We start from the raw sequence: 13,401 nt of genomic DNA on the forward strand, positions 1-13,401 counted from the left end.
TCCCCTGGATTTTCTCACAATTATGGTACACCACAAAACTGAGAATTTTTACAAGACATGGCAATCCTTTTTGAAATACCTGGACACAGATTTATCTGCCACACTAACAAGGGCTTTTATATAGCCGTAACGATTGTGTTTCATGAGTCCAATATCCAGGGAGGAGGAACTGTGAATATATGAGTATTTTGTTTGGCTGGGCTGAGTTATTACTATTTATTGGTTTGTTGTTAGGTATTTAAATAGTTAGTTAAATAGCTAGTTTAGGTTTTTTTTAAATTTTATACTTCTCTATATATGTTTATACATTCGTATAGGAGGGTGGGTTGGGGATTTTTTTTATTATTTGGGTTTAGTTTTGTACTATTTTGAATTGCATTGTTTTGTATTTGTTGTAATATTTAAAAATCTCTTTTTTCTTAATAAAAATATATTATAAAAAAAAAGCAATGCAAGTCCAACATGACTGGAAACCTGCATCAGTGTTCCACTGTTCCCAGGTCCTGGAATTCCCTCCTTAACAGCACAGTAGGTGGACCAGCACTGTGAGGACTGCAGTGGTTCAAGAAGGCAACTCACCCCCTCCTTGTCAAGGGGGCAACTAGTGACGGGCAATAAATGCTGGGCCCAGCCAGAAACACCTACATTCTGTGAATGAATTATATTATTAAAATATCTAAAGACAGTGAGAGAATGGAATCCGTGCAGGAACGAATGGCTTTGATTTTGGAAAGCACCCAGAGAAACCATGATAATTCAGAATGTGCGTGTGTTTGGAGGGGGATCCAGGGATGCAGGAGGTGGATATCCCATCCTTTCTCCTTAAAATCTGAGCTAAACAAACAGCATTTGTCAAGTAAATGTCAGTCAAAACATGAAATCGTGATTAACTCACTCCCATATGCAGGTTCAAAGTTTTACATGACAGCAGAAAAAAACTCTAAAAAGGTAGAGAGATTTCATCTGGTAAATAACCCGCTATTCCATTACTGCTACTTTTCACTATAAGTTTCAGAACTTTGGGGAAAAGAGATCAAAACAGAGGGACTTTTAAAACGGGGTGAGAGTAGAATAAGAGAGCAGGTGTCATGTGGGAGGTGAACAAAACAGAGCAGTGATCCTACACAGCTGCCTGACCAGGCAGTGATCCTGCAAAGCTGCCTGACCAGGCAGTGATCCTGCAAAGCTGCCTGACCAGGCAGTGATCCTACACAGCTGTCTGACCAGGCAGTGATGATCCTTCACAGCTGTCTGACCAGGCAGTGATCCTACACAGCTGTCTGACCAGGCAGTGATCCTGCAAAGCTGTCTGACCAGGCAGTGATCCTGCAAAGCTGCCTGACCAGGCAGTGATCCTTCACAGCTGTCTGACCAGGCAGTGATCCTTCACAGCTGTCTGACCAGGCAGTGATCCTTCACAGCTGTCTGCCTCTGCTGTCAAGTGTCAAGTGTCTCCAGACATGGAAGATGGGTCTAACAAAAATAAACTAAGAGTGAAATTCACAGCTGACCTTGGAGAAACTCAGTACGGGGAGCTCCTCACAACAGGGGAACAGCTAAGTGTTTTCTTTAAGTCTAACCATACTTTGTTTTTGTAAATCTATAACAGGGAGTAGGGTGATTATTTTTGTGTGCATATGTTTTATTGAGATCTGTCTCTAGATTAAGCTTTTTTAAAATATAAAACATAGCTACCAAGTAGGGAGTGTTGGACTCTCAGGGAAATGTAGCACTAACAGCCAAGATTCAGGTACCATGATTGGCTCTACTGTAATGAGGGGTACATCAGTTTCCAAACTCTCGATTGTGATAGGGTCTCCCTAGTCAGAGGGACAGACAGACGTTTCGGCAGCAGACTATGAGACATTAGAATGGCGCATTGCCTCCCTAGTGCCCTGCTCAAGGATATTTCAGAGAGTGTAGAATATTCTCAAACAGGAGAGCAACCAGCAGGAAATCATTGTACACACTGGTACCAACAACACAGGAAGAGAAAAGAATGAGGCTCTGAGGAGAGAATATAGGAAGTTATGCAGAAGGTTAAGAAGTAGATCCTCGAGATTAGTAATATCTGTATTCCTCCCAGAGCCACGTGCTAGTGAGGGGAGGAATAGGAGGATGGAGCAGATGGATGTGTGGCTGAGAAGCTGGTGAAGGAGGTCTCTTCAGCAGAACTTCTGCTGTCTCCCCACAGATGCTGCCAGACCTGCTGAGTTTCACCAGCAATTTCTGTTTTTGTGTCAATGCAAACTAACTGGCCGGTTATCTCCTGACTCCATTTCTCAACTGACCATGACTACACTTCAAATAGAATTCATTGGCCGCACAGGACATGAGGATTTACTGAGAACAATGGAAGCCATTGCACAAACGCCAGCTCCTCAAACCTTTTAAAATACAAAAGTGCTATTCTTGTCAAAATTCTCTCTTTGACTAATGTTTCCCACCGTCTGGGTTGTGGTGCCACAGTGGTTAGCACTCTCAGTGCCAGGGACCCAGGTTCGATTCCAGCCTCGGGCAACTGTCTGTGTGAAGTTTGCACATTCTCCCCAGATCTGTGTGGGTCTCCTCCCAGAATCCAAAGATGTGCTGGTCAGATGAATTGGCCATGCTAAATTGCCCATAGTGTTCAGAGAAGTGTAGGTTAGTTGCATTAGTCAGGGTAAGTGTAAGATAATAGGAGAAGGGAATGGGACTGGGTGGGTTACGTTTGGACTTGCTGGGCCGAAGGGCCTGTTTCCACACTGTAGGGATTCTATTCTAAAATGTGTGGCACTGGAAAAGCACAACAGGGGAGGCAGCATCCAAGAAGCAGGACAGTCGATGTTTCCGGAATTCCTGACAAAGGGCTTTTGCCTGAAACATCAATTCTCCTGCTCCTCGGAAGCTGCCTGACCTGCTGTGCTTTTCCAGCGCTACACTTTTCGACTCTGCCTCTCCAGCATCTGCAGTCCTCAATTTCTCCCAATGTTTCCCACAATATCATGAGTACACCCACTCATCCTACAGCTACGCTGGACATTGTTTTCCTCTGGATCCCCATAAAAATACCACATACTAAATTAAATTTAGGCGAGACGGTGGCATTGTGGTAGTGACACTAAGCCAGGAATGCAGGGGTCAGCGTGATGCGCTGTTTGCACAAGGATTCAAATCCCACCATGCAGTGACTGACATTTAAATTCAATGAATGACATTGAGAATATGATCTTCTCTGGGTCGGCAGGACTGAGGTAGGAGGAGAAAGTGGCTCAGTTACAATTGTATTCACTGGAGTTTTGAAGACTAAGGGAGTGAGACTAAGACTCACTGAAACTTATAAAATTCTAAAAGGACCAGCCAGGACAATCATGGATAGGATGTTCCTGATGACCAGGGAATGCAGGACCAGGGGTCACAGTCTGAGGATACAGGGGTAGGACTGAGATGGGGAGAAATGTCTTCACCCAGACTGTGGGATTCTCTGTCACAGAAAGTGGTTGAGGTCAAAACACAGGCTGTTCTCAAAAAGGAGTTAGATGTAGTTCTTAGAGCTAAAGGGATCCAAGGGGATGACAGGAGAAAATGGGAACAGGGCACTGAGCTGGATAATCAGATTGACTGGTGAAGCTAACTCAAAGGGCCGAATGGCCTACTCCAACTCCTGTTTTCTATGAAGCTAGTCTCAGTAATGGTGACCACAAATTGTCATAAAAACCCACCTGTTTCACTCATGTCCTTTAGGGAGAGAAATCTGCCAACCTTATCCGGTCTGGCCTACATGTACTCCAGACATGTACTCCAGACCCACAGTAATGTGGTTAACTACCCTCAAACTGTCTGGGAAGCCAACAACCCACTGTAACTAAAGGAATGGGTGGTAAAAGATAGACCTTGCCAACTGGGCCTACATGGAAGTGTTAAATAAAATGCTCCGTCTTTTAAACAGCACAGCTTCTGAATTGCTTGAATGTGTGCAGCACTGGTGGTGTGTTCAGTCTCGGCTGTTACAGAGTTAAAGTTGACAAGACCCAAGTTGGACACTGAGCTGGCTGCTACAGCTCACCTGAGGGTCACACGTTTGTCAGTTCAAATCCCACTCCAGATCCTCTACACAGAAATCCACACTGCTGCTTCCAGCACAATCCTGAGGGAGCCCTCTCTGCATGTAAAAGATCCCATGGAACTGTTCTGAAGTATATTAGGACAGTTCTGCCAGCCTAGGGCAGCATCTCAAGAACAGATTGCAGACGGTGGGGAGAATTGGTTGACACATTACAACAGCAACAACATCTGAAAACTATAAAAATCGGCTGCAAAGCACTTTGGGATGGCCTGAGGTCAGGAAAGGTGCTATAGAAATGCCAGCACTCTCAGCATTCAGTCTGACAAAATACACAATGGTTCATCTCACAAATAATCAGCTCTACAGAGACAAAACAAGCACCATTTAACACCAGCAATCCTTGACTGCTATTCAAAACTTGCCCCCTACTCACTCCCCTTTATCCCAGCAATTATCTTCAAAACACACTGGATTTTCAAGGTCTTGGAGATGAAGGAAAACAAAACGGTCAACTCTAACACAAAGAAAGAGTGGATTTGTTCTGCATGTTGTTGCTGATGTGACCAACACGTGGCTCACATTCAAGGCTTCCTTCCAAAAGGCAAAACACATTTATTCTGGCTGCATCCAAAACTTGAAAGCAGCTGATTCATTTTGAAACAAACTGCACCCAACAGCCCACAAACAGCAGCACATGTTCTCAAAGTGGCCTGTGATTTTTGGCTCCTGAATAATTAGATAATCACTTGGTGGTTTAAATAAGGAGAGCCCAGTGGACATCAGCCTCTGTGACCCACTGCTTATTTAGAGGGTTGTAGAGAATAATGTTTCCTTTTATTCATTTACAGGACGTGGACATTGCTGGCTAGGCAGCATTTATTGCCCATCCCTAATTGCCCAGAGGGTAGTTAAGAGCCAACGACATTGCTGTGGGTTTGGAGTCACATGTAGGCCAGACCAGGTAAGGATGGCAGTTTCCTTCCCTAAAGGATATGAGACTAGCTTTTTACCAAATTCAAATTCGATCATCAGGATTCAAAGCCATGCCCTCACAGTATTAGTCTTGGACTCTGAAATAATATGAATGACATTACACATTAACCCATTCCTGATGAAGGGCTCCTGCCCAAAACATCGATTTTCCTGCTCCTTGGATGCTGCCTGACCTGCTATGCCTTTCCTGCACCACTCTAATCTTTACACAATAACCCTGGTCATTGTATGGTGGCTCAGTGGTTAGCATTGCTGCCTCACAGTGCCAGGGACCTGGGTTCGATTCCAGCCTCAGGCATCTGTCTGTGTGGAGTTTGCACATTCTCCCCAAGTCTTTGTGGGTCTACTCCCACAGTCCAAAAATGTGCAGGTTAGGGTGGATTAGTCGGGGGCAATGTAGGGTTACAGAGATGGGGTGGTGGGTCTGGGAGACCTGCTCTTCAGAGGGGTCAGTGTGGACTCGATGGGCTGAATAGCCTACTTCAATGCTGTAGGGGTTCTATTTCCCTAGCTCAGCGCTTTCCAAACCGTAGCACCAGTGAGGGTCACCGGGTGAGATTTCAGGGTGATGGGCTGAGTTCGGCAATGGCACCGTGGACTCGGGTCAGATTTCTTAGAGTTGCAAGACCCTCCTGGAAACGTTTCCACTTCTATCTTCCAGTGGGTCAGACAGACTGACCACAGAGTCTGCTTCTGCCTTTCCGGGGCAAGTCCGTCTGCTCCTCAACTCTCGCTTTACTCAACTCCTATCCCCCACCTCCTTCCCCCAAAGGCTGGGTCAAACAAAGTGGGAGGGATAAAACAGGAGTCACGTTTGGAAACATTCTGGGAGAGAACAACCTAGATTGAAGGCGATACATTCAAATCTCTGAATCCTTGAGTTCTTACCAACAACTTTCTTGAGCTCTGCATTTGTTACAGGAATCCTCTTGGCAGTAGCAAGACGAGGGGTGCTGAAACCCACCTCCTCGGCGATTCTGAAGAGATCTTTCCACCACAGAGCTCCTCCAAGACATTCACCTAAACAAAGATTATCAGACCAAGCACAGAACACATATGTTACCTGGTTGCCAGACACAGATTATACCAGTCATAGAGATGTACAGCATGGAAACAGACCTTTCGATCCTACTCGTCCATGCCGACCAGATATCCCAACCCAATCTAGTCCCACCTGCCAGCACCCAGCCTATATCCCTCCAAACCCTTCCTATTCATATACCCATCCAAATGCCTTTTAAATGTTGCAATTGTACCAGCCTCCACCACTTCCTCTGACAGGTGAAAGTGGGTACTGCAGTTGCTGGAGATTAGAGTGGTGCTAGAAAAGCACAGCAGGTCAGGCAGCATCTATGGAGCAGGAAAATTGACGTTTTTGGGTGAAAGCCTGATTCCTGAAGAAGGACTTTGGTCAAAACGATGCTTTTTCTGCTCCTTGGAGGCTGACCTGCTGTGGTTTTCCGACACTACTCAATCTTGACTCACTTCCTCTGGCAGCTCCACACACACACACACACACACACACACACACACACACACACACACACACACCTCTGTGTGAAAACGTTGCCCCTTCGGTCCCTTTTATATCTTTCCCCTCTCACCCTATGCCCTCTAGTTCTGGACTCCCCGACCCAGGGAAAAGATTTTGTCTATTTACCCTGTCCATGCCCCTCATGATTTTATAAACCTCTATAAGGTCACCCCTCAGCCTCTGACGCTCCAGGGAAAACAACCCCAGCCTGTTTAGCCTCTCCCTATAGCTCAAACCCTCCAACCCTGGCAACATCCTTGTAAATCTTTTCTGAACCCTTTCAGGTTTTATAATATCTTTCCGATAGCCAGGAGACCGGAATTGCACATGGCATTCCAGAAGTAGTCTAACCAATGTCCTGTGCATGACTTCCCAATAAAAACAGCCTGGCAACGCATCACCAAGTCTCCACCCGAGTCTCTCTGGACCTGGGTGGGAAGAGGCCAAGTGATCTGCCCTCCTTCGTTGCCCCGCACTCAGGGGTAAGACTGGTAAAGGTACTCAGAGCCAGACTGTGGTCAGAAACCCCTGGCTCGGGCTGTACAGTTCATCAGGTTAGACCTAACAGTTTCATCCACATATACACTTTCCTTTTCATTTTTCTCCCTCAACGTTAAACTGACAAAATCACTGCTGGGCCAGAGGGCAAGTGAGGGTGGAGGGTCAGTAATGAACTCTTGTGCGGCTTGGAAGTTAAAATCCAGAAGGTTCTATATGGAGCAGCCGGCTCACCCCTGCAGTTTGCTGCACAAGTCAGAACAGTGACAGTTACCCCATATCAATACCTTCAGTGGACCCAAACAGATATGGAACCCACAGATTCTCTCAACGGCCACAACAACGGCCCAAAAGTTTTCACTCATGCTCCCTTTCCTCCCACTTTGATCTCCCCCTCAATCTCCTCTCAACGAAATTAGCAATGCCCTATCTCTGGATCTCCTCCCTTCACTCGACACCTCTCGATAAGATGGAGAAAGGTTTTGACATTGTCCTGGAGTCTGCGACTGGAAGAACACAGAATATGAATCAATTTCTCCGGAATATTTGCTGCTGCAACAAAATAATCAGGTTCCTTTGCCACTTACCCCACAAAACCTTGTGTGTTCTTATTGCTTCGGGAAGGATGCAGTCAGCGTAGACATCACTGAAGTACATTTCGCCCCCGTCCTAATAATGGAGAAACCATTTCACTTCAGCGTCCATCAGCAAGAATCTGTTATTCCTCTTTCAATAAAACAGGGCTCGGGTCTGTGCAGTTGGACGTATGAACCAATCAACCAGAAACAAGTGTAGGGTATTCAGCCATTCAATACTATCATGGCTGATCTGACATTAACCTCAACTCTGCTTTCCTGTGTGTCCCCAGATAATCTTCCACCCTCTCAGTCATCGAGACACTATCGCCCTCTACCCCAACAATATTTAAAAGGTTCTGACCTTTTCAGGACTTTCCTACTGTCCAAAGCCAACAAACTCAATGCAAACTAATGGATGGAACTGCAACACTCCAGGGTTCTCTGCTTTCAAATTAAAGACTTGATTTTAAAGGATTAAACTTTTACACTGAAGTCTTGAATTCAAGGATTGAGCAGCTGGTTATGACAGAAAGGAGGAGTCAACCGACCCCCACCCCCCAAGACCCATCCGTCACCATCCCCTCCTTCAAAAGCATCCTCTCCCGAACCTGCCAACTCTTGTGGGCCCAGCAATTCGACTCTGCCAGCTCACCTAATGTAGCGATAGGCTTAACTACAGACCTCGATCACTCCCTCCCCACCTCCATCGTTCACACACAGGGAAGCGATGGCTTAGTGGCATTATCGCTGGACTGTTAATCCAACGACCCAGATAACATTCTGGGGAGCCAGGTTCAAATTCCACTGCAGCAGATGGTGACATCCGAATTCAATTTTAAAAAATCTGGAATTAGAGTCGAACGATAATCATGAGTCCATTGTCAGAAAATCCCATCTGGTTCACTAATGTCCTTTAGGGAAGGAATCTGCCATCCTTCTCTGATCTGGCCTACACGTGACTCCAGACCCACAGCAATGTGGTTAATTCTTAACTGCCCTCTGGGCAATTAGGGATGAGCAATAAATGCTGCCTAGCCAGAGATGTTCTCATCCCATAAATGAAGACAAAACAAACCTTCCAGTGATATTAGGGTCAGGAACAGCGCTGATTTCCTTAATCCCCACACCTTCCTTGTTCTCAGGAGCATCCTGGGCCGGAGCAGAATTACTCTAGCCATCAGATGTGGAGGAGCTGGTGTTGGACTGGGGTGGACAAAGTTAAAAAATCACACAACACCAGGTTAAAGTCCAACAGGTTTATTTGGAAACACTAGCTTTCAAGAGGCAGTGCTCTGAAAGCTATGCTTCCAATTAAACCTGTTGGACTAAAACCTGGTGTTGTGTGATTTTTTTAACTTTGTCCACCCCAGTCCAACACCAGCTCCTCCACATCATTTGTGAAGGAAAGGAGAGCGGCAATTGACTTAGGGTGATAACAAACAGGCAACCTGTTCTCCAAACACAGCTGCAACTTGTCAGATACCAGGGGAAACATCGCGTGCATACCTTTAACACTCGATACGCTTCTTTCAGCACAGCCTTTTTATCAGGTGATAGGTTAATCACACAGTTAGATCTGAAAGAAAACAAAATATGGTCCAAACTATTCCTCTCTGTAAGATTATTTTAATCTATGACAGCCAAGGACATCTACCCAAACAAACAGGAAACAAACATTTAAACTTGGTGGACAAAGTTCAAAATCACTCAACACCAAGGTATAGTCCAACAGGATTATTTGGAAGCAATAGCTTTCTGAGCACTGGCCCTTCATCAGGTAGCTAGTGGGGCAGGATCATAAGTCACAGAATTTATAGCACAAGATCACAGTGTCATGCAACTGATACGATTTTTTGAACAAACCCAGATTGCTGTTAAGTCTTTCGTCTTTCAGAATGGGTTGCAGGCTTCTGTTCATTAATATTTAAATCCCGGAATTTCTTTCATGTCACATTCCCGAGATAACTTAAGGTTTTATTAACAAAAGGGGGACATCTCAACTCAGACAATGCATCAAAGGTATGAGGTTAGAATCTGTATGAAACCCAATCTTGAGCCAGACTGGTTCTATTTCCAAAGTAGGAATGTGTAAAATGTCACATGGATTGACTGCCTGTAGATTGCATGCTTTTAGAGCAAAATAGAATGTATCTGCAAATGTAAATTCGCCCCTTAGACTTACGTATGCGTGCACTTGTGAAGGAGAGAGACAGAGAGAGTGAGAGGCAGACAGAGAGGGGCAGAGTTTCTATGCAGGAGAGAGTGTGAATGTGAGCGTGTGTCCGCGCGCATGCTTGGTAGACTGTGCACGAGTGTGACGGAGTATGAGCCTGGGAGAAGGTAGGTGTGTGTATGTGTATATATGTGCGTGTGCGTGTGTGTGTGTGTGTGTGCGCGTGCGTGCATGTGCGTGTGCGTATGTGTGTGCGTGTGCGTGTATGTGTGTGTGCGTATTTGTGTGTGCGTGTGTATGTGCATGTGCGCATGTGCGTGCATGTGTGCGTATGTGCGTGCATGTGCGTGCATGTGTATGCATGTGCGTGTGTGCGTGCATCTGTGTATGTGCGTGTGTGTACGTGTGTGCATGCGCGCGTGTATGTGTATGCATGTGTGTACGTGTGCATGTGTATGCGTGTGTGCACGTGTGTGTGCATGTGCGTGTGTACGCATGTGCGTGTGTGCGCATGTGTGTCTGTGCACGTGTGTGTATAGGTGCGTGTGCACATATGTGTGTGTGTGCGTATATGTGCGTGTGTGTGTGTGTAGTGCAGTGGGGTCACCTGTAGTGTGACATGAACCCAAGGTCCCGGTTGAGGCCATCCTGAACTTGGCTACTAGCCTCTGCTCGGCCACTCTGTGTTTTTGTCTATCGTGAAGTCCACCTTGGAGGATGGTCATTAATATTTGCATATGAATGAATCGAAATCCGCAACCCATTCTAAAGGATAAAAGACTGAACAGCAATCTAGGCTTGTTCAATATGTCGCATCAGTGTATGACACTGTGATCTTTTGCCATAAACTCTGTGTCCTACACACCTGCCCCACTAGCTCCCTGATGAAGGAGCAGCTCCGAAAGTTAGTGTTTCCAAATAATCCTGTTGGACTCTGACTTGGTGTTGTGTGATTTTTAACTTTGTCCATCCCACCCCGGCACCAGCTCCTCCACATCACCGAACTGGCTGTGGGCTGGAATCCAATCACACAACAGCTAGAGATGCAAATATCCGGCAATTCCGCCTCTCTGCGAGGAGCGTCCAGCTCCCTCTGCACCAGGGAGAGCGGTAGGAATGTCAGGCTCCCTCTGCACGGAGGGTCATGGGGTGTTGGGCTCCATCTGCGTGGAGGGCATTAGGGGCATCAGGCTCCCTCGGCGTGGAGGGTAGTAGGGGCATCAGGCTCCCTCCGCGCGGAGGGCAGTAGGGGCATCAGGCTCCCTCCGCGCGGAGGGCAGTAGGGGCATCAGGCGCCCTCCGCGTGGAGGGCAGTAGGGGCATCAGGCGCCCTCCGCGTGGAGGGTAGTAGGGGCATCAGGTTCCCTCCGCGTGGAGGGCAGTAGGGGCGTCGGACTTCCTCCGCGCGGAGGGTAGTAGGGGCGTCGGGCTCCCTCTCCGCGTGGAGGGTAGTAGGGGCGTCGGACTTCCTCCGCGCGGAGGGTAGTACGGGCGTCGGGCTTCCTCCGCGCGGAGGGTAGTAGGGGCGTCGGGCTTCCTCCGCGCGGAGGGTAGTAGGGGCGTCGGGCTCCCTCCGCGCAGAGGGTAGTAGGGGCGTCGAGCTCCCTCCGCGCAGAGGGTAGTAGGGGCGTCGGGCTCCCTCCACGCGGAGGGTAGTAGGGGCGTCGGGCTCCCTCCACGCGGAGGGTAGTAGGGGCGTCGGGCTCCCTCCGCACGGAGGGTAGTAGGGGCGTCGGGCTCCCTCCACGCGGAGGGTAGTAGGGGCGTCCGGCTCCCTCCGCATGGAGGGTAGTAGGGGCATCAGGCTCCCTCCGCATGGAGGGTAGTAGGGGCATCAGGCTCCCCCCGCGCGGAGGGTAGTAGGGGCATCAGGCTCCCTCCGCATGGAGGGTAGTAGGGGCACCAGGCTCCCTCCGCGTGGAGGGTAGTAGGGGCATCAGGCTCCCTCCGCGCGGAGGGTAGTAGGGGCGCCAGGCTCCCTCCGCATGGAGGGTAGTAGGGGCGCCAGGCTCCCTCCGCGCGGAGGGTAGTAGGGGCATCAGGCTCCCTCCGCATGGAGGGTAGTAGGGGCGCCAGTTTCCCTCCGCGTGGAGGGTAGTAGGGGCGCCAGTTTCCCTCCGCGCGGAATGGGTAGGACTTCGGGCTCCAATCACACCGAGGGCAGGAATGTCAGGCTCCCTCTGCGGGGAGGGGGTCCGTTGGGCTCCCTCCACGTTGGTGGGGGGGCGTCGAGCTCTCTCTGCGCAGAGAGGGGGGAGGGGCACCAGGCTCCCTCCTCACTCCACCTCACCCTGGTCAGACTCTGGGTGAAGAGCTGGACTCAGCATCGATACTGTCGAGGTGTAAATGCAGCCGCAGACACACGCTGGTGTGAGGGAAGAATGGTGTTACAGTGCAGCCAGCAGACTGTGTGGAAGGTTACAGGAACCATCTATCCAGCAGCAGACACAGCACACCACCTCACCCTGACTACAACTGGCTGTTCACTGGTTCAGCATTTCAGACAAAATCCAGTTAAACCAATACAGCAAAATCATGGAGATTTTCTAAACATACCTTGCAATATCTTTCCATTTATTCATTGTTGTGCATTCTGAATAATTCATTTTCTAAGTAGCATATCTGCATATCAATGTGTAATTAAGTTGTTTACTTCCTGTCACTGTGTACTTTAGGATGCAAGATGTAAACTTGGAATGACCAGTCTCTGAATTAATCCTCTCGAATTCCGCTGTTCTTACTCTGCATTTCCTTTACTAAGGCTTTAGACAAGAAACTGATGGAACCAGGAATATTATGAACAGCATTAAATCAAGAGTATAATCTCTGTCAATTCAGATAATGCTTTATCCCCACACAAAACAAATTAAACACGGAAGACTGGATATGGGCCGGGTGCTGGCAGATGGGACTAAATTGGGTTGGGATATCTGGTCGGCATGGACAGGTTGGACCGAAGGGTCTGTTTACGTGCTGTACATCTCTAAGACTCTATGACTCTAAGAGGTGACCCGATTGAAATATACAGGATTCTTCGGGGGCTTGACAGGGGAGATGTGGAAAGGCAGTTTCCCCTTGACAGAGTGTCTAAGACTACCATAAGACCATAAGACATAGGAGCGGAAGTAAGGCCATTTGGCCCATCGAGTCCACTCCGCCATTCAATCATGGCTGATGAGCATTTCAACTCCACTTACCCGCATTCTCCCCATAGCCCTTAGTTCCTTGTGACATCAAGAATTTATCAATTTCTGCCTTGAAGACATTTAGCATCCCAGCCTCCACTGCACTCTGTGGCAATGAATTCCACAGGCCCACCACTCTCTGGCTGAAGAAATATCTCCGCATTTCTGTTCTGAATTTACCCCCTCTAATTCTAAGGCTGTGTCCACAGGTCCTAGTCTCCTCGCCTAAAGGAAACAATTTCCTAGCATCCATCCTTTCCAAGCCATGTATTATCTTGTAAGTTTCTATTAGATCTCCCCTTAATCGTCTAAACTCCAATGAATACAATCCCAGGATCCTCAGCCGTTCCTCATATGTTAGACCACCCATTTCAGGGATCATCCGTGTGAATCTC

General features: G+C 47.9%; 1 protein-coding gene across 2 annotated transcripts in view; it reads right to left on the reverse strand.

Annotated features, from left to right (window-relative positions):
• Positions 1 to 13,401, reverse strand: part of as3mt (arsenite methyltransferase) — a 62,695-nt gene that overhangs the window by 23,350 nt on the left and 25,944 nt on the right. For both annotated transcript variants that reach the window (XM_043713041.1, XM_043713042.1), the window contains exons 6-8: positions 9,155 to 9,224; positions 7,658 to 7,739; positions 5,927 to 6,058 (exon numbers count right to left, since the gene is read on the reverse strand). In XM_043713041.1, coding sequence (XP_043568976.1) covers positions 5,927 to 6,058; positions 7,658 to 7,739; positions 9,155 to 9,224 — 284 coding nt within the window. The remainder of the gene's footprint in view (positions 1 to 5,926; positions 6,059 to 7,657; positions 7,740 to 9,154; positions 9,225 to 13,401) is intronic.

The sequence above is a fragment of the Chiloscyllium plagiosum genome, chromosome 22, assembly GCF_004010195.1.
Source record: "Chiloscyllium plagiosum isolate BGI_BamShark_2017 chromosome 22, ASM401019v2, whole genome shotgun sequence".
In the NCBI taxonomy this organism is placed as follows: domain Eukaryota; kingdom Metazoa; phylum Chordata; class Chondrichthyes; order Orectolobiformes; family Hemiscylliidae; genus Chiloscyllium; species Chiloscyllium plagiosum.